Below are 23,479 nucleotides of genomic sequence, written 5' to 3' on the forward strand. Positions count from 1 at the left end.
AGCCCTCCCCCCACCCCCTCACCCAGTACAATCGCCTGCTGGAGGCGTGGTCAGGCTGAATCTGAATCTCAAGGGTCTTGGGTCAAGATTGCTCAGCTCACCAAACGCGAAGAGAAAACAGATGCACAGGGCTGAGAACGGCCTCCGAGTCTACCAGGGGAGTCCAGTGATGGTGTCCAGCACTCACAGCCCTCAGGGATGACCTCCCTTAAGCAAGTTCTTTGCTTAAGAAACTTGACCATACAGTGGATCTTGACGCCCCTCCTCTTGGAATTACATTTCAATCAAGGCAGGGCAACCTGCCCCTGTTTTTGCACTGTCTGTTGTGAGCTGAGAATGAGCTTTACTTTTTCTTCTTCTTCTTTTTTTTTTTTTTTATTTTATAGCTTTGCACTTTTAATGGCTGAGGAAAACCAAAAAGAATTTTATTTTCTGACATGAGAATTGTGTGAAATTCCATTTTCGGAGTCCTTAAAGTTGGAACAGGGACTTGCCAGCTTCTTTGGTTATTCTCTATGCCTGAAAACTTAATTAATGCCAATGATGATATTCGCAAAGCCTAAAATATTTCTTTTTTGACCCTTTACAGAGTCTTTTTTAAAGGCCCTGTTCTGCTGGAAGTCTCCTAGCAGTCATATGGGAAAATAAAGTTTTGGTTTTGTTACATTTTCTTCTCTATTATATTCATTTTTCATTCTTTACTAATTTAATTCCTTCATATCTCTATGTTTCCTTTAATGGAAGCAATGAAATAACATCAAATAAAATACCTCTGTTGGTAGTTTTAACAGGTAACATGTTAGAACGTATATGCTCAACTAAAAATACATTGTATATATACAGTAAATACCACTTTAAGTAGCTTCAGAACTTGTATCTGGTTTCAAGTTACTAAGAAGGTTTGTTAAACATCCAATATTCTAACCTCCAGCTGTTCTCAACTTCAAAAAGAAAACGTTTTCAATAATTTGTTACCTCAAGTTTCAACTCCGTTTTAGCTACATATATGAACATGCATTCTAGGTCACATGATTTAATTTGATATATTGCCGATAAGTGAAAATTTTGGAATACCTTACGCAAAAGAGAGATGTTGTTTTCTTCTTCCAGAAAGACAGGTAGTGAAGCCGATCTTTGAACGGTTTGTCGGTTTTTATTAAATCCATAAAGATTAAGCTGTTGAATTAAACTTTTCATGCTCTTGGTTTCAAATATTCTGAAAGGCTCCTTTCTTTCCAAGACTTCTTTCCTAAAGAGTTCTTCACTGATCACTCTACATGTGCCTGTCTCATCCCACCAAATAGATTCAAACTGATCACTTTCAACTATATTCCAAAGCTTTTGTGGAAATGTGAGTGAAAGAAAATCATTCACATCATCTGTTTCAGAGACAGAATATGTGTAGTGTGGCCTTTTGATCACAAGATCCTCAGACAAATCCTGAAAAGCATATTCTTCAATCATAGATCTCAAAACTGAGTCCCCAGGTGTATAATCATACCAATAAGATCTAATGGAGGTTTCTGAACCAGTGGATTCATCTTTAGGAGGTCCATCTTCAATTTCTGAAGAAATATGTGCCATCTCAGGGAAATCTTTCTTCAGATAATTTTCTCATTTGTCTGCTTTTACACAATGCAACTTCAAATGATGTTTGGCTGGCCTACAGAGAGAAACTCTCTGGACAATCACAGAGGTCCTCCCGGTCAAAAAGCTGTGACATCACAAAATCACTGGTCTCCTAGCAATTGAAGAGTAATGTTCAACCAAGTGTTTACTTCAGCATCAACTTCAAATACAGACTGCTGACAGAAATAGTAACCAAAACCATGAAGCATGCAAAATCTCATTACTAAAGTTGTTGGCTTTTTTTTGGTTCCTGTGTTTGGGATGGCCTTTCTCTTTCTGGCAGTTTGTGGTTCCTCTTTATTGTGGAGGTTCCTCCCTGTGGCTGGGGTTGGACGAGTGGCTTGTCAGGTTTCCTGGTTAGGGAAGCTTGTGTCAGTGTTCCGGTGGGTGCAGCTGCATCTCTTCTCTCTAGAGGGCAATGAAGTGTCCAGTAGTGAGGTTTGAGATGTCTATGGGTTTGCTGTTTGGGCAACCTGTATATTGAAGCTCCGGGCTCTGTTCCTGTGTTGTTGGAGAATTTGCATGGTATGTCTTCCTCTGGAACTTGTTGGCTCTTGGTGGTGTTTGGTTTCAATGTAGGTATGGAGCTTTTTGGATGATTTCTTTTTTTTTTTTTAATAAATTTATTTATTTTAATTGTAGGTTAATTACTTTACATTATTGTATTGATTTTGCCATACATTAACATATATCTGCCACAGGTATACACATGTTCCCTTTCCTGAACCCCTTCCCTTCTCCCAACCCGTACCATCCTTCTGGGTCATCCCAGTGCACCAGCCCCAAGCATCCAGTATCATGCATTGAACCTGGGCTGGGGACTCATTTCATATATGATATTATACATGTTTCAATGCCATTATCCCAAATCATCCCACCCTCGCCCTCTCTCACAGAGTCCAAAAGACTGTTCTATACATCTGTGTCTATTTTGCTATCTCACGTACAGGGTTATCGAAAACTCACATCAATAAATCTACTTTATTTCTGAAATAAAAGTGATGTATCATCCTTCTATACACACATTCTTAACATTCAGTCCTGTTACCCTAGCACACTTGGTCTACTTGCTTCTGTGCAAAAAAATTTATGAATTGACTGTGGGTTTCAGTTGGCGGAGTGGGGCGGGGGGGGGGGGGGGGCGGCGGGAAAGTGCTTATTGTAGGACCAAGCAAGGTGTCTTAGCAGCTGGTGCTTCAAAGACGCAAATCCCCAAACACTGTCAGGGGAAATATTTTAATGGCTGAGTGAGGGTGGAACATGGGGTCTGTGATCAATATTGGGACATTCTACTAGTGGCCTATTACTGAGGATATTGGGAGTCCACATCATTGACCGTCTAGTTCCAACTATGCACTTAAATTTCAGCCTGGTTTGGGCTTTAGCATCTCTAAAATTGTTCACAGGAGATTGCTCAGAATGTCATCGATGGTCCTTGCTGCTGCTGCTAATTCGCTTCAGTCGTGTCCGACTCTGTGCGACCCCAAAGATGGCAGCCCACCAGGCTCCCCCATCCCTGGGATTCTCCAGGCAGAACACTGGAGTGGGTTGCCATTTCCTTCTCCATGCTGGCCCTTGAGGAGCGACTAAAGACCCTTGAGGTTGACTAGTGGCTAAATCATTATTATTGTCTATCGCTTGATTACTTTCCTTAGTTTCTGTCTTTTCTAGCTTCTCCGATTAAAATTACTGTTGAACATGAGGACGTCTACAGTCTCCTACCTCTCTCTCTCGATGTCCATGCTTTTCAGTCTTAAGAAGGGACTGCTTAGTACAATAAAGGAAAACAAGTCTCGGACTTAGAGCTCGATCATAAATATGACACAAAATCTCAGTGCAGGTTCAGTTTCTTTTTCAGGTTTCCCAGCTCTTGGAGTGAGTGAGTCAGCAACAACTTTGGCTCTTTCCTGTTGAGATGGAGCATGGAGTTGGAAATAATTCTAAAATCTAAGCTTGCTATCAATAGTTTATGATATGAAAACATCTCTCTATTTTATATATTATTTATATATATTTCTGTATCAGTATTTTGTCATGAAACTGGACAAACATTTGAAAATGGGTATATATTTATGAAACGGAGAGAGGTGAGTGATATAAAAGAGTCCTCGTATTTTACATGCGGCCAAGAAAACATATTTGGAAGTATTTCAACTTACATAATATTCAACAATCGAGTAGAATTTGAATCATTCTACATTTGGGTTTTATTTTTTTCCCATTTCTATTACACCTAACATGAATTAAAAGCCATTGCACTTTTTTCATACACACACTCATGCATAGACAGGTGTATGTATGTATAGATGTCAAAATATAATTTTAGGCAACTTTATGTAGGTGACCACACTCACTGCTAGCTCCCAAGATCGTAATAAGCTGTTTGGGAAGCCCTACATTACTTAGTATCTTTCTGGCTGAAACATTCGTATCTTGTTGCTGAAAAGCTCTCCTTTCATCTAGCTCATTTTCCACTCTTCTTTCTGTAATAAGAGTTAGGGCTCATACTTATGAGGGCACCTTGAACCCAGAAAATTGCAACTCAAGCTTACTTAGTGATATTGTTCAAAAAATGCTGTTGTTTTCCTCACGTTGGACACAATTTTATTTGATTTATTTCTAATATAAACTTGTTTAAGAGTAGTCTAATTGCTTTACAATATTGTATTGGTTTTGCCATACATTAACGTGGATCTGCCACAGGTATACACGTGTCCCCTATCCTGAAAACCCCTGCTACCTCCCTCCTCAAACCATTCCTCATGGTTATCCCAGTGCACCAGCCCCGAGGATCCTGTATCACGCATCAAACTGGCCTGGTGATTCGTTTGACAAACAATATTATACATGTTTCAATGCCATTATCCCAAATCGTCCCACCCTCGCCCTCTCTCACAGAGTCCAAAAGACTGTCCTATACATCTGTGTCTATTTTGCTATCTCACGTACAGGTTTATCATGACCATCTTTATAAATTCCACATATATGCGCTAGTTTACTCTATTGGTATTTTTCTTTCTGGCTAACTTCACTCTGTATAATAGGCTTCAGTTTCATCCACCTCACTAGAACTGATTGAAATGTATTCTTTTTAGTGGCTGAGTAATACTCCATTGTGTATATGTACCACAGCTTTCTTATCCATTAGTCTGCTGATGGACATCTAGGTTGCATCCATGCCCTGGCTATTAGAAATAGTGCTGTGATGAACATTGGGGTACACGTGTCTCTTTCAATTCTGGTTTCCTTGGTGTGTATGGCCAGCAGTGGGATTGCTGGGTCGTATGACAGTTCTATTTACAGTTTGTTTGTTTGTTTGTTTAAGGAATCTCCACAGTGTTCTCCACAGTGGCTGTACTAGTTTGCAATTCCACTAACAGTGTAAGAGCGTTCCCTTTTCTCCACACCCTCCCCAGCGTTTATTGCTTGCAGACTTTTGGATAGCAGTCATTCTGACTGGCGTGAAATGGTACCTCATTATCGTTTTGATTAGCATTTTTCTGATACTGAGTGATGTTGAGAATCTTTTCATGTGTTTGTTAGCCATCTGTATGTCGTCTTTGGAGAAATGTTTGTTTACTCCTGTCGCCTATTTTATCATGGGGTCATTTATTTTCCTGGAATTGAGGTTCAGGAGTTGTTTGTATATTTTTGAGATAAATTCTTTGTCAGTTGCTTCAGTTCAGTTCAGTTCAGTTCAGCTCAGTTCAGTCGTGTGTGACTTTTTTGAAACCCCATAAATTGCAGCACACCAGGACTCCCTGACCATCACCAACTCCCGGAGCTCACGCAAACTCACGTCCATCGAGTCAGTGATGCCATCCAGCCATCTCATCCTCTGTCGTCCCCTTCTCCTGCCTCCAATCCCTCCAAGCTTCAGAGTTTCCCAGTGAGTCAACTCTTCATATGAGGTGACCAAAGTACTGGAGTTTCAGCTTTAGCCTCATTTCTTCCACAGAACACCCAGGAATGATCTTCTTTAGATTGGACTGGCTGGACCTCCTTGCAGTCCAAGGGACTCTCAAGAGTCTTTTCCAACACTACAGTTCAAAAGCATCAATTCTGCAGTGCTCAGCTCTCTTCATAGTGCAACTCTCATATCCTAACAAGACTATTGGAAAAACCATAGTCTTGACTAGATGGAACTTTGTTGGCACAATAACGTCTCTGCTTTTGAATATGCGATCTAGGATGGTCATAACTTTCCTGTCATAGGGCAAGCGTCTTTTACAATTTCATGGCTGCAGTCACCACCTGCAGTGATTTTGGAGCCCCCCAAAATAAAATCTGACACTGTTTCCACTGTTTCCCCATCTATTTCCCATGAAGCCATGCGACCAGATGCCATGATCTTAGTTTTCTGAATTTTGAGCTTTCAGCCAACATTCTCACTCTCCTCTTTCAGTTTCATCAAGAAGCTTTTTAGTTCCTCTTCACTTTCTGCCATAAGGGTGGTGTCATCTGCATATCTGAGGTGACTGATATTTCTCCTGGCAGTCTTTGTTCCAGCGTGTGCTTCTTCCAGCCCAGTACTTCTCGTGATATACTCTGCATATAAATTAAACAAGCAGAGTGACCATATATAGCCCTGACGGACTCGTTTTCCTATTTGGAACCAGTCTGTGGTTCCATGTCCTGTTCGAACGGCTGCTTCCTGACCTGAATATAGGTTTCTCAAGAGGCAGGTCAGGTGGTCTGGTATCCCCATCTCTTTCAGAATTTACCACAGTTTATTGTGATCCACACAGTCAAAGACTTTGGCCTAGTCAATAAGGCAGAAATAGATGTTATTCTGGAACTCTCTTGCTTTGTCAATGATCCCGCTAATGTTGGCATTTTGATCTCTGGTGCCTCGGCCTTTTGTAAAACCAGCTCGAACATCTGGAAGTTCATGGTTCATGTATTACTGAAGCCTGACTTGGGGAATTTTGAGCAGTACTTTACTAGCATGAGATGGATGCAACGGTGCCGTGATTTGAGCATTCTTTGGCTCTGCCTTTCTTTGGGACTGGAATGAAAACTGACCTTTTCCAGCCCTTTAGCCACTGCTGAGTTTTCCAAATTTGCTGCCATATCGAGTGAAGCACTTTCACAGCATCACTACAAGGGGGTAAATCCCTCAACGGACATTTCTTTAAAGAAGACATACAGATGGCTAACAAACACATGAAATATGCTGAAAATCATTCATTATGAGAGAAACAAAAATTGAAATTTAATGTGTAGTCATATCACACTGTTCAGAGTGGCCATCACCAGAAATTCTACAAGCACGACATGCTGGGGAGGTTGTGGAGAAAAGCTAACCCTAATACCCTGCTAGTGGTGACACAAACTGGTACAACCTGTATGCAGAACAGTTTGGTGATTCCTTGAGAAACTTGGACTGGAACTGTCATATGACTGAACAACCCCCCTTCTTGGCATATACCCAGAGGGGATTACAATCAAAAGAGACACTTATGCCCCAATGTTTATTACAATTCTCTTTACGAAATCTATGACATGGACGTAATCTAGATGCACATCAGCAGATGAAAATATAGGGAAATTGTGCCATATATGCAAATAGAATATTACTTAGCTACAGAAAAACATATATTTGTGTTACTTTTAGTGAGGCAGTTCAACCTGCAGCCTATTATTCAGAGTTAAAAAAAAAAGTTAGAAAGAAACAGGCAAATATTGTTTATTAATGCATATAAATGGGATTTAGGAAGACAGTAACAATGATTCTGCATGAAGGCTAGTAAAAAAGATCCACATTTTAAAGAACAGACTCTGAGACCCAACGCGAGAGTTCAAGGGTGGGATGATTTGAGAAAATAGCATTTAAACAGGTACATTACCAAATATAAAAGAGATGACCAGGGCAAGTTCAATGCATGAAAGATGCATGCAACTCTTGTGCTGTGGAAGAACCCAGAAACATGGGGTAACAAGGGAGGTTTGAGTTGTGTCCAGGATAGGGGGACACATGTATCCATCTGGCTGATTCATGTTGATGTATATGTCAAAAACCATCACAGTAATACACAGTAATTCTATTCCAATTGAAATAAATCATTTTTTAAAAGAAATATGAAGAAATAAAAAAGAATGCATTCAGAAATAGCAGGGACATGCTCCAGAATACAACCTCAACAGTTGTTTCATATCTATTCAAGAAAGTGGGCTTAGGAGGGGCAGAACACGTGTGCTGGTATAAAAGCTGAAAGTCGAAGAAGATAAGCTTGAGACTGCCACTATGCAGTTGCAGCATGACCTCAGTATCATAGTCTAAATAGTGAAAGATGCATGCGGCAGAATGCAAGCTTAGTAGATCGGCATGACTACTGTGGAGCGTAGGCTCAGTAGGAGTTAAATGCATGCACTTGAGCATCCTTTCAGGAGTGACGGTACATATGTTTCAGAGTGAAGATAAACAGGTGCAGCAAAAGTGCTCTAAAATGGTGGACAAATACTTCTAAGAAGGAAGGTTCAGAGTGGAAGCTCAGTATTTGCTATAGACTTAGACTTAAGTTGAAGACAGTAGGGAAGACCACTAGATGATTCAGGTTTGACCTAAATCAGATCCCTTATGATGGTACAGTGGACATGAGAAAATATTTAAGGGATTAGGTATAATAGAGTGTTTGAAGAACTGCATATGGAGGTTCATGAAATTGTACAGGAGGCAGTGATGAAGACCATCCCCAAGAAAATGAACGCAAAAAGGCAAAATGGTTGTCTGAGGAGGCCTTACAAATAATTGAGAAAAGAACAGAAGCAAAAGGCAAAGGAGCAAAGGGAAGATATACCCATGTGAATACAGTGTACCGAAGAAGAGCAAAGAGAGACAAGAAAGCCTTCCTCGGGGATGAGTGCGAAAAATAGAGGAAAACAACAGAATGGGAAAGACTAGAGATCTCTTCAAGAAAATTAGAGATACCAAGGGAACACTGCATGCAAAGGTGGACACAATAAAGGACAGAGATTGTATGGACTGAACAGAAGCAGAAGATATTAAGAAGAGGTAGCAACAATCTATACAGCAAAGATCGAAGAGCTATGCAGAAGAGATCTCCATGATCCAGATAATCATGATGATGTAATCACTCACCTAGAGCCAAACATCCTGGAATGTGAGGTCAAGTGGGCCGCAAGAAGCATCAAGAGAAACAAAGCTAATGGAGAGGGAGAACTGTGTCCTGATCAATATAAATCGCCTAGTACTCAAATCATGCTCCATGCTACTATTATACCATATGAAACAGGCTAAGAAGTATGTAGTTTATTCCCTGTATGCAGTTTATTCCTTCCATGTTCCTAATGAATGTGTGTTGCCCTACAGTTCACAGAAAAAGAAAAAGCAGGTATATACAGAGAAGTGAGAGAGCACAATGTCAGAGGCCATAAATGACAAAAGATAAATAACTTTAGATGTCTTAGTACCCTGTGCTCTTAAAATCATCAGAGGTAATGAAATCTAATCAATTTAAAAGGTGCAATTTCATTGTTCAGTCAATAAATTATGTCCAACTCTTTGTGACCCCATGGACTGCAGCACATCAGCCTTTTCTGTCCCTCACTGTCTTCTGGAGCTTGCTCAAACTCATGTCCATTGAGTCGGTGATGCCATCCTACCATCTCATCGTCTATTGCCCCCTTCTGCTTTTGCTTTCCTTCCTTCCTTCCCACCATCAGGGTCTTTTCCACTGAGCCAGCTCTTTGCGTCAGGTGGCCAAAGGATTGGAACTTCAGCATCGGTCCTTCCAATAATATTCAGGGTTGATTTCCTTTATGATTGATTGGCTTGATCTTGCAGACCAAGGGACTCTCAAGTCTTCTGCAGCACCACAATTTGAAAGCATGCATTCTTTAGCACTCAACCATCTTTATGGTCCAATTCTCATATTCATACATGACTACATAGCTTTGACTATTTGTACCTTTGCTGACAAAATGATGTCTCTGCTTTTTAATGTACGTCTAGGTTTTTCATGACTTTTCTTCCAAGGAGCAAGCATCTTTTAACTTCATGGCTACAGTCACTGTTCACAGTGATTTTGGAGCCCAAGAAAAGAAAACCTGCCACTGGTTCTACTTTTCCCCCTTTCTATTTGTTATGAAGTGAAGGGACCAGATGCCATACTAGGTTTTTGAATGTTGAGTTTTCACTCTCCTCTTTCACCCTAATCAAGAGGCTCTTTAGTTTCTCTTCACTTTCTGCCATTAGAGTGGTATCATCTGCATATCTGAGGTTGTTGATATTTCTCCCAGCAATCTTGATTCCAGCTTGTGATTCATCCAGCCTGGCATTTCACATAATGTCTCTGTATATATTTCATGGTCAGAGGAGCCTGGTGGGTTATAGTCCATGGGGTTCCAAAGAGTTGGACATGACTGAGTGACTAACACTTTCACTTTCAGCACTACCTGGGAAGCCCTCAAGTGGGATTAGGGCGACTCTAACCACCTCATTTTAACGTAATTAACTCTTTAAGGGTCCTATCTTCAACACCATCGAATTCTGAGGTAGGGGGTTTGGACTTCCAAAACTCTGCATTTAAGTTAAATAAGCAGGGTGACAATATACAACCTTGTCATACTCCTTCTCAATTTTAAACCAGTCCATTGTTCCATGTCTCAAGGATTTTAGCTCTAGCTAAATTTATTTATGGTTTTCTATTAACAATTACCCCAGATCTCTGTTGACTGTTACATTTTTCTTAAAAGCTCAGTACAAAGCAATGTTTGATACTATACATCATATAATGTCCTAAAAATGGAGCTCGTTAAATCGGATGTTATAAAAACAGAAACCGTTTTACTTATTTTACATGAACCTGATTTTAATAACAACCTAATTAACAGACTCACGAAGGCTATGATACTCTAATTTTTAAATATATCCTTTCCCCTGCTCCCATTTCTACCATGAGATAGCTAAGTTGCTCTAAGGTTTTGCTTTATCATACCTGTACTGAAAGTCTGTCGTGTCACTTACTGGGACCTTGGGAAGTTATTTATTCTCTTTTTAGTTTATTCACCGTGAAATCAATGTACAAGGTGTTTTGTGCATTAAAACTCGAGATAATTTCAGAACAGTTTCCAGTATACAGCAACAGTCATGTTAGCTTCTGTGGTAAAAGTTTTGAAAACGTATTTTTGTTTGCTTTTTCTGTAACTTAGATGATAAACTGCCAGAAAATACAGCTTGCTGATCAATGAATAACTATCTCCTACATTCAGAACAGCATTTGTTTTGATGATTACATAATAAAGGCACACTTGTATGCAAAGCAAGACGTTGCTAGGAACCATCTGGCCACAGGTATAATTTTAAGTAGATGGGAACACTGAATTGGGAGAAGTCTGACGACTGCCTCATCTGCCTTGCTCACAAAGTGTGACTGTTCCACAGTGATGCCCATTTTAACCCAGAGTATTCAGTCAAGTGCAAGTATACACAGTGAAAATGGATTAGTTCTTTGCTACTGAAACTGTAGCCAGCGACACTACATCATTTGGAAGCTCATTCCAAATGTGCAATCTCAGCCCCTCCGTCAAGACCTGCATTTTTAACACGATTCCTAGGCAATCAATATTCACTCTGAAGTGGGAGAATTCCTGGGTTACCCTGTAGTCTGGGGGGCGAGGCTGGGGGGCGGGGTTACCGTATGGAGGATTTTTGTATTTCCTAAGTACCTAACTGTGCTCCGTAGCCATTATCTGCATTTAATCCTCAAGAGCTCCAAGACATGGGTGTTTTTACAACCACGCTTGAGATGAAGAAACCGAAGCTCACCCCTAAGTGCAGGGGGCTGGGGGCAGGACTTGATTCTGGGCTGAGAGAGGTCTGCCTCCAACCCCGATTTCAGGGGGAATGGGCCTCCTGGAGCGGCGGTAACAAACTCTGAGTCAACGAGTGCACCTGGGGAGCCCGCACGTAGTGCTTCCTCAGCGGCGAGAGGCCTAGACAGCCTGTGGAGGGGTCGGAGGCAACGCTGACAACCAAGCAGAGGCCCGGGAGCGCGCCCAGGCGCGCCCAGCCGCGACGCCAAACCCACACCTGAGGGGGCCGGGCAGCCGGCGGGCGCCCGCGACGGCGGCCCTTTACCTCTCAGGCTGGCGTCCATGCTCGGGTCCTCCTGCGGCCACAACACGGGGACTTGCGACGTCTCCTTTGGCCCTTCCAGGGGTCCGGCCTGCTCACCGCCGCATAGGTTCAAGGAGGGGCAGCCGGAGGGCGGGGCTGCACAGCAGGGCAGCGGCGACGGCGGCCGGAGACTGATGCGGGGTGGGCGGCAGAGGGCGGGACCCGAGGCACCGGATTGTGACGTCACCGCGCAGGGACGCGCCCCCGCGGCCCCGCCCCCAGGTCCTTAGAAACCAGCCGAGGACTTGAAGACGCTGGGGTGCTGCGCCGGCCTGCAGCCCTGCGGCTCTCCTGCTCTGCTTCCGGTCCCGACTTCGCCCGGAGCACCAGGCAGCCCTTGTCAATGCGGGAAGAGCGGGAAGGCATGCCGGCCTCATCGGCGTGCATGTGCCCTGGGTCCTGAAAAGACTTATTGGTTGAGTTCAGGGGCTGATCTCCTTGAGCACCGACTGGTTGGATCTCCTTGCAGTCCAAGGAACTCTCAAGAGTCTTCTCCAACACCACAGTTCAAAACCATCAACTCTTTGGCGCTAAGCTTTCTTCACAGTCCAACTCTCACATCCATACATGACCACTGGAAAACTCATAGCCTTGACCAGACGGACCTTTGTTGGCAAAGTAATGTCTCTACTTTTCAATATGCTATCTAGGTTGGTCATAAGTTTTCTTCCAAGGAGTAAGCGTCGTTTATTTCATGGCTGCAGTCACCATCTGCAGTGATTTTGGAGCCCAAAGATATAAAGTCTGACACTGTTTCCACTATTTCCCCATCTATTTCCCATGAAATAACGGGACCAGGTGCCACGATGTTCGTTTTCTGACGTTGCATTTAGCCAACTGTATCACTTTCCAATTTCACTTTCATCAAGAGGATTCTTAGCTCCTCTTCGTTCACTGCCATAAGGGTGGTGTGATCTGCATATCTGAAGTCAGGGTTAGGGCTAGGGCTAGGGTTAGGGCATGTGGGATCTTCCTAGACAAGGATCGTTGGGAAGCTATTAATCGATGGATCACTAGGGTAGTTCTGAACAAACGCAGACTATATTGGCTGGAAGTTTGATACAGTACATATGAAAGCCAAGAAGTACTTCTTAAGTAGATACTGTGTTGCTTTGGGGTATCCTCCTGGTGGCTCATTGGTAAAGAGTCCACTTCCCAATGTAGACGACCCAGGGTTGAGAAATCCCTGAGTTGGGAAGATAGATCTTCCGGAAGAGAGAATGAAAACCAGCCTCAGTATTCTTGCCTGGGAAATCCCACGGGCAGAGGAGCCTGGTGGTCTATGGTCCATGGAGATGAAAAAGAGACAGAAATGACTTAGCAGCTAATCACGACCACCACCACCATGTTGTTTTGGCAGATAAAGTAGATAGTTGGTTTAAATGACCTTGGCCTGGAATGTCTGAAAAGTAGTCAGTGCTTTTGATTATTAAAACTATGCATAAGTAAAAGGCATTTTTATTTTATTGTGTGTAAACATCCTTTACGATGTTGACTGTAAATTTGTATAATGTATTGCCAGAGAATTTAGCCAGTCATTATGTATATTAATTTGGTTCTTTTTTGAAGCCATGTCTTACAACAGCAAGTGATTTCGATTATGTTCTTGCTTTGGTATCCATCTTGAATTAGATTTCATTTATTTATTTATTTGAAAGCAGCATTTCCGTAGGTTTCAATCATTTATTTAATCATTTCATATTTTCTGCTAGAACAACTAGCCTCTAAAAAGGGAAATGACACTCCATTTCTCCTCTGATCTTATAGGGAAAAGAAAGTAGTAAAGTTCATTGCTATGTTGTTGTTTTTTTTTTTTTTTTCAGGGTTAAAATGCTCTTTCTAAGGAACACTTCCAAATTTCAAGGTTTTCAAGGATTTCTTAAAAATACATGTTGGTTTCTGGTCTGCTCATTCTCACAGTCACGTCTGGTTCTTTATGCGCCTCTGGAATATAGCCCATCAAGCTCCTCTGTCCATGGGGGTTCTTCAGGCAAGAATACTGGAGTGGGTTGTTAGGCCACTCTTCCAGTGGCTCTCTCATAGCAGATGGATTGTTCACTATCTAAATCACCAGGGAAGCCTAAAGAATACTGGGGTGAGTGGCCTATTGCTTCTCCGGAGCATCCTCCCAAACCAGAAATCAGACTGGGGTCTCCTGCATTGCATCAGATTCTTAAGCAGGTTACCTCCCAGGGAAGCCCTGGTTTCTGTTAAAAAGTGCCAACTGTCATTCCTTAGTATGTGGACTCACTGATCGTATGTCATGATTAAATAGGAGGCAACTTTCAGTACGAAGTTGCATACTTGACATGAAAAACAAATTTTTCTTTGAAGAAAACGATGCCATAATGATAAAAATACCCAATAAATTATATATACTAAAATTAGGAAAAAATAAAAATAAACTCAAGGACCATAGCCTGGGAAATGGTCTTCCGTACAGTTTAAAGAGGAGTGTTCTGAAGCTGTAGGGGCAGAGCCAGTACACATAGAGAATTCTTTAAAGTTGAAAGTACATGAATGAAACATATATCGTGGTAAAAGGATCCTGCTAACCACAAAACACAGGTCTGGCAACAGTGATGTTAGTGTTTTCCTAGGCGAGAATCTGGAATCATTACACTTCTTAATTATCTTAACTAACTAGGAACACATAACTCCAAAGCACAGAAATGCACAATCTCATTTTCATATCCTGACTTCCCCAGAGGGTACACTGATGAAAGACAAACTGCAACAGATTTTTACTTTCCCATTCAAGTGAATACCCAGTGACTATTCTCCATGGTTAAAGCCGATGTACAATGTTCGCTTCCCAGGTCAGAAATAGGCTGTCTAGCATAATGTTCAAGCAAAACTATATCTAGCCAGAATGTTCACTAATACTTAATAGGTGAAAAGGTTTTCCATCACTATGAAAATCAATTCTCAACATTTTATTTCTGAAGGGAAACTATTTTCTGTTTCTTTGTTTACAGTAACTTTATTTATTTACATTTTACTTTACAATAGTATATTGGTTTTGTCAGACATCAACAGGAACCCTCCACGGGTGTAGACGTGTTCCCAATCCTAAACCCCTCCCTCCGCCCTCCCCATACCATCCCTCTGGGTCAACCCAGTGCAACAGTCCCAAGCATCCTCTCCTGCATCGAAGCTAGACTGGCGATTCTTTTCTTATATGACATTATACATGTTTCAATGCCGTTCTCGCAAATCATCCCACCCTCTCCCTTTCCCACAGAGTCCCAAAGACTGTTCTATTCATCTGTGTCTCTTTTGCTGTCTCGCATACAGGGTAATCGTTACCATCTTTCTATCTTCCGTATGTTTTCCGTAACTTTAAACTGTATTCCCTCACTCCAACATTGGATACACAGACTAGGGCCTCTACCTCTGCCACCAACAGTCCCTAGCTTCAGTTCCGTTCAGTTCCGTTCAGTTCAGTTCAGCCACTCAGTTGTGTCTGACTCTTTGTGACCCCACGAAATGCAGCACGCCAGGCCTCCCTGTCCATCACCAACTCCCGGAGTTCACTCAGACTCACGTCCATCGAGCCAGTGATGCCATCGAGCCATCTCATCCTCTGTCGTCTCCTTCTCCTCCTGCCCCCAATCCCTCCCAGCGTCAAAGTCTTTTCCAATGAGCCCACTCTTCACATGAGGTGGCCAAAGTACTGGAGTTTCCGCTTTGGCGTCATTCCTTCCAAAGAAGTCCCAGGACTGATCTCCTTCAGAATGGATTGGTTGGATCTCCTAGCAGTCCAAGGCACTCTCAAGAGTCTTCTCCAGCACCATAGTTCAAAAGCATCAATTCTTCGGTGCTCAGCTTTCTTCACAGTCCAACTCACATCCATCCATGACCACAGGAAACACCATAGCCTTGACTAGACGGACCTTAGTCGGCGAAGTGATGTTTCTGCTTTTGAATGTGCTATCTAGGTTGGTCATAACTTTTCTTTCAAGGAGTAAGCGTCTTTTAATTTCATGGCCGCAGTCACCATCTGCAGGGATTTTGGAGCCCCCAAAATAAAGTCTGACACTGTTTCCACTGTTTCCCCATCTATTTCCCACGAAGTGATGGGACCGGAAGCCATGATCTTCATTTTCCGAAAGGTGAGCTGTAAGCCAACTTTTTCACTCTCCTCTTCCACTTGCATCAAGAGACTTTTTAGTTCCTCTTCACTTTCTACCATAAGGGTGGTGTCATCTGCATATCTGAGGTGACTGAAATTTCTCCCGGCAATCTAGATTCCAGCCTGTGTTTCTTCCAGTCTAGCATTTCTCATGATGTACTCTGCATAGAAGTTAAATAAGCAGGGTGACATTATACAGCCTGACGTTCTGCTTTTCCTATTCGGAACCAGTCTGTTTTTCCATGTCCAGTTCTAGCTGTTGCTTCCTGACCTGCACGTAGATTTCTCAAGAGGCAGGTCAGGCATGGTCACCAACAACGATGAAAACCCAAGTTGTTTCAGATTACTCTTACCATGAATTAAAACAGCTGAATATGTGTCTTTAATGGTGAAATTTGTACCAGTATTTTTTTTTTACCATATTTTTATAGATTTTTAAACATATGACATTACTCTACTAAAGTGAACATGAAGTCGCTCAGTCGTGTCTGGCTCTTTGTGACCCCATGGACTGTAGCCTTACAGGCTCCTCCATCTATAGGATTCTCAGGCAGGAATACTGGAATGGGTTGCCGTTTCCTTCTTCAGGGGATCTTCCGAACCCAAGATTGGAACCCAGGTCTCCATTTCAAGCAGACATTTTACCCTCTGAGCCACCAGGGAAGCCCAATACTCTACTGATGTTGTAATGCATTCTAAAGCACATGAGAAATAGGAAATCAAAAAAGATTAGAAAAATGTTGAAATATCACTAAATGTTTTTAAAATGTTTCTGTTCCAGTTTTGCTATCATTTATCAGAGCCTATAAGAATATAACTACATTTTTATTTTATGTATTTCTGATGTTTTTGTCATCATCTTTTATGTATTTGGAGTTATGAATGATGTCAATGTTAAAATGAACACCTTAAAGACATCAGCTAAATCTTGGCTTAAAGCAAAAAAAAAAAAAAAAAAAAAAAAAAAAAGCGCCCGTTTTATTTGAAAAAGTAGACCCCAGGTTTTATGAATCAGTTGCAAATCGGAAAGTATAAAATGATTATATTCAGAGAAATAATCTAATAATGAAATGTGTATTAAGTAGATGTCTATTTCGTGATGACTTTGCAGTTTATAGGTCGTTTGTAAAGCTGACAACATATTTCACAGAAGTGCTGTCGTCTCTCTAACATTTTGTTTAGTTTTGCCAGAGATTCCTTGTGGCTGAGTTAATACTGTGGAGATACAGTTGACAGTTATTTTCTTTGGTTAGAATGTGAAATGCACCAGTTGCATAGTATGTTATTTGAGACCTGAAGGTTGTCAGCACTGAGCTGGGGTTGCAGGCAAGGAATCTAACCAAAGGGAACACTTAAATACCAAGCCCCGCAGATGTAAGCCTGTCCTTAGAAGGAAAGGAGACTAGCTTTCTGGAGCTGTGACTAAGCAGCTCTGTTGAGGAAAAGACTAAAACAATGGTAATGAAAAGAGACTGTGTTAGTTTGGAAATTTTGTCTATGATTCTGTGTTCTACATCAGAATCCCAGTTCTTGCCAGAGTCATTTATCCTGGTGATTTACTAGAGTGCCACTCCTGTGATCAGATTGAGTCAGAAGAATTTGACTGAGTACCACCCTTCTCTCTTTAGGAGGAAATAAGATGCTAAACTCCAATTAAAATGAAGGCTGCTGCTTCTAAGTCGCTTCAGTCGTGTCTGATTCTGTGCGACCACATAGAGGGCAGCCCACCAGGCTCCTCTGTGCCTGGGACTCTCCAGGCAAGAATAATGGAGTGGGTTGCCATTTCCCTCTCCAGTGCATGCATGCATGCTAAGTCGCTTCACTCGTGTCTGACTTTGCAACCCTATGGACAGCAGCCCTCCAGGCTTCTCTGATCACAGGATTCTCCAGGCGAGAATACTGAAGTGGGTTACCATTTTCTTCTCCCATTAAAATGAATGTTAATTTAAAACATTAAAACAAGAATAGCTTGTATAACATGTGATGTTCTCATGGCGATCATAGTGATTCAGTGAAAACAGATAGGAACTGAGAAAACAATCTGGGTTGCGTGCTTAACTTCAGTTCAAAGAGATTCATTTTCTAAGTAGCGTAAAGAAGATCCCTTGTGTATTATTACAAGAATTAATTTTTCTGTAGATCTGATGTTCTTTTCACTTACAGATCTGAATTGAACTCAGAGGTCTGAGGATCGTGCTACAGTTTGAATATTGGTCATCAGCTGTTAAGAAGAGTAAAACTTCAGTATGAATGTAATTTAAAGCACACTGTGCCTTAAATACCCTCTCCGGTGTTCTTGCCTGGAGAGTCCCAGGGATGGGGAAGCCCGGTGAGCTGCCGTCTCTGGGGCTGCGCAGAGTCGGACACGACTGAAGCTACTTAGCAGCAGCAGCAGTGCCTTAAATAAACAACGGTGTGCTTTCATTGTTTTAAAGTATCATATTTCTTTTAAAAACTTATGGAGCTGAATTATTTTGAGGGAAATGTGAACACTTGGTTTCTTCAATATAATGGAACTTAGGGGTAAAGATCACAATCTCTGCTTAAAACACTGGGAAGAAAGAAGGAAGAGAAAATATTCCTCCCCTGTTTTGCCTCCAGTTAACAGATGTTTTGCATAAATTGTCTCATCATCATAAGCCATAGTATGAACTCGTCTGTTTGCAGAGTCTTGCTATATATTCAACTTTTATATATATATATATATATTCTTGAGATTTTTGATAGAAGTTAAGGAAAGCAGAAATACGCGCTTGAAGTTAATAAAAGAGGCTATTTTCTTAAAAACATTGCCCGAGTGTAGTTTTATACCATTTGCTAACATATGTTCTTGTCATCAGTTTGTGTTGCCACTATCATAAGAAGGGCGTTTCCAAAGTAAAGCTTACAGAAGACAGACTGGAGTCATAAGCTTCAATTCATGTGATTAGAAGCTGCAGAAATTCTATACTAAGTAATCCTCACTTTTCTTAACATTGAAAGTTTTGATCTGTTTGTTGAGAGCGTTTTTACCTAGCATTTTAAATATTTCTCAGGTAGAACAGCCATTAAGGATAAAAAAAACCTGAATGATCCTTTACCGATAAAATAGATTGTATGTCATTTTATTCTCAAAAGTCATATGTGTTGTAAGCAAATAGTGCTGAATTTGATGAATCAAATAATTATGTTGTGCAAGTGAAAATCTAATTTCATAACTAACTTCTAGAAACTAAGACTTTCATAAGTTTATCCCTTAGCTGAGGTAAGGGAAAGGAGGGAACATCCACTGAGAAATTCGAGAAAGTTGCACGCAGTGTATTTTGGCCTTATTTTTGTCACTGGTGTATTTTTGCGTGTGTGCGTATTTTCCTGCAAATTTAGATAGTCACCTTGTTTTTTTAACAGTGTGCTTTGAATATATCCTCTGTAGTAAGACGAAATGAAGTTCAGTGCTAGTTCATTAAACTCAATAAAATTATACTCGTGCGTAGTGAGTAGACTATTCATCAAGTAATTTCTGGAACACATTTCTTCTGAGAAATTACAGGGAATACACATTTAGCTGATTTCTGTAATATAAAAAAGGGGGGCATAAACCCTCAGATCGGAGAAGTCAGTGGCACCCCACTCCAGTACTCTTGCCTGGAAAATCCCATGGATGGAGGAGCCTGGTAGGCTACAGTCCATGCTAAGGGTCGGACACGACTGAGTGACTTCCCTTTCACTTTCCACTTCCCTGCACTGGAGAAGGAAATGGCAACCCCCTCCAGTGTTCTTGCCTGGAGAATCCCAGGGACAGGGGAGCCTGCTGGGCTGTTGTCTATGGGGTTACACAGAGTCAGACACGACTGAAGTGTCTTAGCCGCAAACCCTCAGATGGTATCTTTTCACTTCGCTAGAGTTTTCTTTTCCGAGTTGATAAACCGAGTGTATACATAAATAAATCCAAGAAAAAGTTCACCAGTGTGGTTTGTGGTGCTTCATCTGTGGATGTCCGAAACCCTTATATGCTGAATGTATTTGAGATGGAAGATTAGTTTTAGCATGATGAAGAAAAACTTGGAGAAGCTGACTTCATGGATAATCAAAACTTCCTAGTTATTTAGTCTGCTTACATATCTTTCTTCAACTCTTTGCCAAAAATATCAGAATCTACACACACGACAAAGTGAAAAACTTCTCTGTGGACTTTCTCAAACACGTACAGGTTTACCCAAAGATTTAATCTACACTTAAATCGTGTCCATTAGTTGTCATGGTCTGATCGTTGTACGCGCGTTTGCTTGCTTGATTTTATCTTCCTAAAAACTGTATACTGATGCCCTATCCCCAGAAGATGATCGTATTGGGAAGCAGCCCCTCTGGGATGTCCTTCTGCCACCATGGAGGAACTGTTGGGAAAGGAATCTCTTCACATATGAAGGAGACCTCAGAGAGTTCACCATAGCAGAGGGAGCAAGAACTCCGCAGTTTGCAAATCAGAGAAGGACATACACAAGAACCATAACCTTACCAGCACACTGATGCTAGACTTCCCATGACTAGAACTGAAACTTTCTGTTGTTGAAAAGCCAGTTTGTAGTATTTTGACTAAGAAATTGAATGAAGTGAAACACTGGTGACAGCACGTTTTGTTCTCACTTTTTAGTAACTGTGAGGCCTGAGTTGCTTATGAGCAATTTTACATGGAAGAATTATCTTGATACATGCCATGTAGAAATTGTCTAGATAAGTTTTTATCAGGCCTAGACACTTTATTCAAAATTGGATGTCTCACGTTAATAGGTGCTGAAAACAGAGTGATCTCTTCTGCTTCACTTTCTGCCATAAGGGTGGTGTCATCTGCATATCTGAGGTAATTGAAATTTCTCCCGGCAATCTTGATTCTGGCTTGTGTTTCTTCCAGTCCAGTGTTTCTCATGATGCACTCTGCATAGAAGTTAAATAAGCAGGGTGACAAAATACAGCCTTTACGTACTCCTTTTCCTATTTGGAACCAGTCTGTTTTTCCATGTCCAGTTCTAACTGTTGCTTCCTGGCCTGCATACAGATCAGGTCAGGTGGTCTGGTAGCCCCATCTCTTGAAGAATTTTCCACAGTTTATTGTGATCCACACAGGCAAAGGCTTTGGCATAGTCCATAGAGCAGAAATAGATGTTTTTCTGGAACTCCCTTGCTTTTTCCACGATCCAACGGATATCGGCAAGTTGATCTCTGGTTCCTCTTCCTTTTCTAAAACCAGCTTGAACATCAGGAAGTTCATGGTTTACCTATTGCTGAAGCCTGGCTTGGAGAATTTTGAGCATTACTTTACTAGCGTGTGAGATGAGTGCAATTGTGCGGTAGTTTGAGCATTCTTTGGCATTGCCTTTCTTTGGAATTGGAATGAAAACTGACCTCTTCCAGTCCTGTGGCCACTGCTGAGTTTTCCAAATTTGCTGGCATATTGAGTGCAGCACTTTGACAGCATCATCTTTCAGGATTTGAAATAGCTCTACTGAAATTCCATCACCTCCACTGGCTTTGTTAGCAGTGATGCTTTCGAAGGCCCACTTGACTTCACATTCCAGGATGTCTGGCTCTACACGAGTGACCACACCATTGTGATTTTCCTTGTCGTGAAGATCCTTTTTGTACAGTTCTTCTGTGTATTCTTACCATCTCTTCTTAACATCTTCTGCTTCTGTTAGGTCCCTACCATTTCTGTCCTTTATCGAGCCCATCTTTGCATGAAATATTCCCTTGGTATTTCTAATTGTCTTGAAGAGATCTCTAGTCTTTCCCATTCTGTTTGTTTCCTCTATTTCTATGCATTGATTCCTGAAGAAGGCTTTCTTCTCTCTTCTTGCTATTCTTTAGAACTCTGCATTCAGATGCTTATATCTTTCCATTTCCCCTTGACTATTGACTTCTCTTCTTTTCACAGCTATTTGGAAGCCTTCCATTTTGCTTTTTTGCATTTCTTTTCCAGGGGGATGGTCTTGATCCTTGTCTCTTGTACAATGTCATGAACCTCATTCCATAGTTCATCAGGCACTCTATCTATCAGATCTAGGCCCGTAAATCTATTACTAACTTCCACTGTTTAATCATAAGGGATTTGATTCAGGTCATACCTGAATGGTCCAGCGGTTTCCCCTGCTTTCTTCAATTTCAGTCTGAATTTGGTAATAAGGAGTTCATGATCTGAGCCACAGTCAGCTCCCGATCTTGTTTTTGCTGACCGTATAGAGCTTCTCCATCTTTAGCTGCAAAAAATATAATCAATCTGATTTCTGTGTTGATCATCTGGTGATCACGTGTAGAGTCTTCTCTTGTGTTGTTGGAAGAGGATGTTTGCTATGACCAGTGCATTTTCTTGGCAAAACTCTATTAGTCTTTGCCTTGCCTCATTCTGCAGTCCAAGGCCAATTTGCCTGTTACTCCAGGTGCTCCTTAACTTCCTACTTCTGCATTCCACTCCCCTATAATAAAAAGGACACCGTTTGGGGGTGTTAGTTCTACAAGGTCTTGTAGGTCTTCATAAAACCGTTCAGCTTCAGCTTCTTCAGCATTACTGGCTGGGGCATAGACTTGGATTATTGTGATATTGAATGGCTTGCCTTAGAGACGAACAGAGATCATTCTGTCGTTTTTGAGATTGCGTCCAAGTACTTTATTTCAGACTTTTTTGTTGACCATGATGGCTACTCCATTTCTTCTGAGGGATCCCTGCCCTCGGTAGCAGATATAACGGTCGTCTGAGTTAAATTCACCCATTCCAGTCCATTTGAGTTCACTGATTCCTAGAATGTCGACTTTCACTCTTGCCATCTCCTGCTTGACCTCTTCCAATTTACCTGGATTCATGGACCTGACATTCCCGGTTCCTATGCAATATTGCTCTTTAAAGCATTGGACCTTGCTTCTATCTCCAGTCACATCCATTGCTGGGTATTGTTTTCGCTTTGGCTCCGTCCCTTCATTCTTGCTAGAGTTATTTCTCCACTGACCTCCAGTAGCATATTGGGCACCTACTGGCCTGGGGAGTACCTCTTTCAGTATCCTACCATTTGCCTTTTCATACTGTTCATGGGGTTCTCAAGGCAAGAATACTGAAGTGGTTTGCCATTCCCTTCTCCAGTGGACCACATTCTGTCCGACCTCTCCACCATGACCCGCCCGCCTTGGGTTGCCCCGTGGGCATGGCTTGGTTTCATTGAGTTTGAAGAGGCTGTGGTCCTAGTGTGATTAAAATGACTAGTTTTCTGTGAGTATGGTTTTAGTGTGTCTGCCCTCTGATGCCTTCTTGCAACACCTACCGTCTTACTTGGGTTTCTCTTACCTTGGACGTGAGGTATCTCTTCACGGCTGTTGCCGCGAAGCTCAGCCGCTGCTCCTTACCTTGGATGAGGGGTATCTCCTCCCACTGCCCTTCCTGACTTTCAACATGGGATGGCTCCACTACCCTCATTCAAACCAGACATTGTTACATAGGATCAGAAGAGAGGCTGGACCATTGTGCTCCCAACACTGAAATTTCAGAAAGCAATCTTTTCATTTTTTTCAAATTATTTTAATGGGAAGACATTAAATTTACATATTGGGTTAGT

At 41.7% G+C, this 23,479-nt stretch overlaps 1 protein-coding gene across 1 annotated transcript; it reads right to left on the bottom strand.

Moving 5' to 3' along the window:
* Positions 1–1,095: 1,095 nt before the first annotated feature.
* LOC128070985 (heat shock transcription factor, Y-linked-like) lies at positions 1,096–1,584 on the bottom strand (the record flags this gene model as incomplete). Its single annotated transcript, XM_052663987.1, has 1 exon — positions 1,096–1,584. A coding segment is annotated over exon 1 (489 nt), but the record flags the coding sequence as incomplete, so codon positions are not given.
* Positions 1,585–23,479: the final 21,895 nt, after the last annotated feature.

Source organism: Budorcas taxicolor, chromosome Y (genome assembly GCF_023091745.1).
Source record: "Budorcas taxicolor isolate Tak-1 chromosome Y, Takin1.1, whole genome shotgun sequence".
In the NCBI taxonomy this organism is placed as follows: domain Eukaryota; kingdom Metazoa; phylum Chordata; class Mammalia; order Artiodactyla; family Bovidae; genus Budorcas; species Budorcas taxicolor.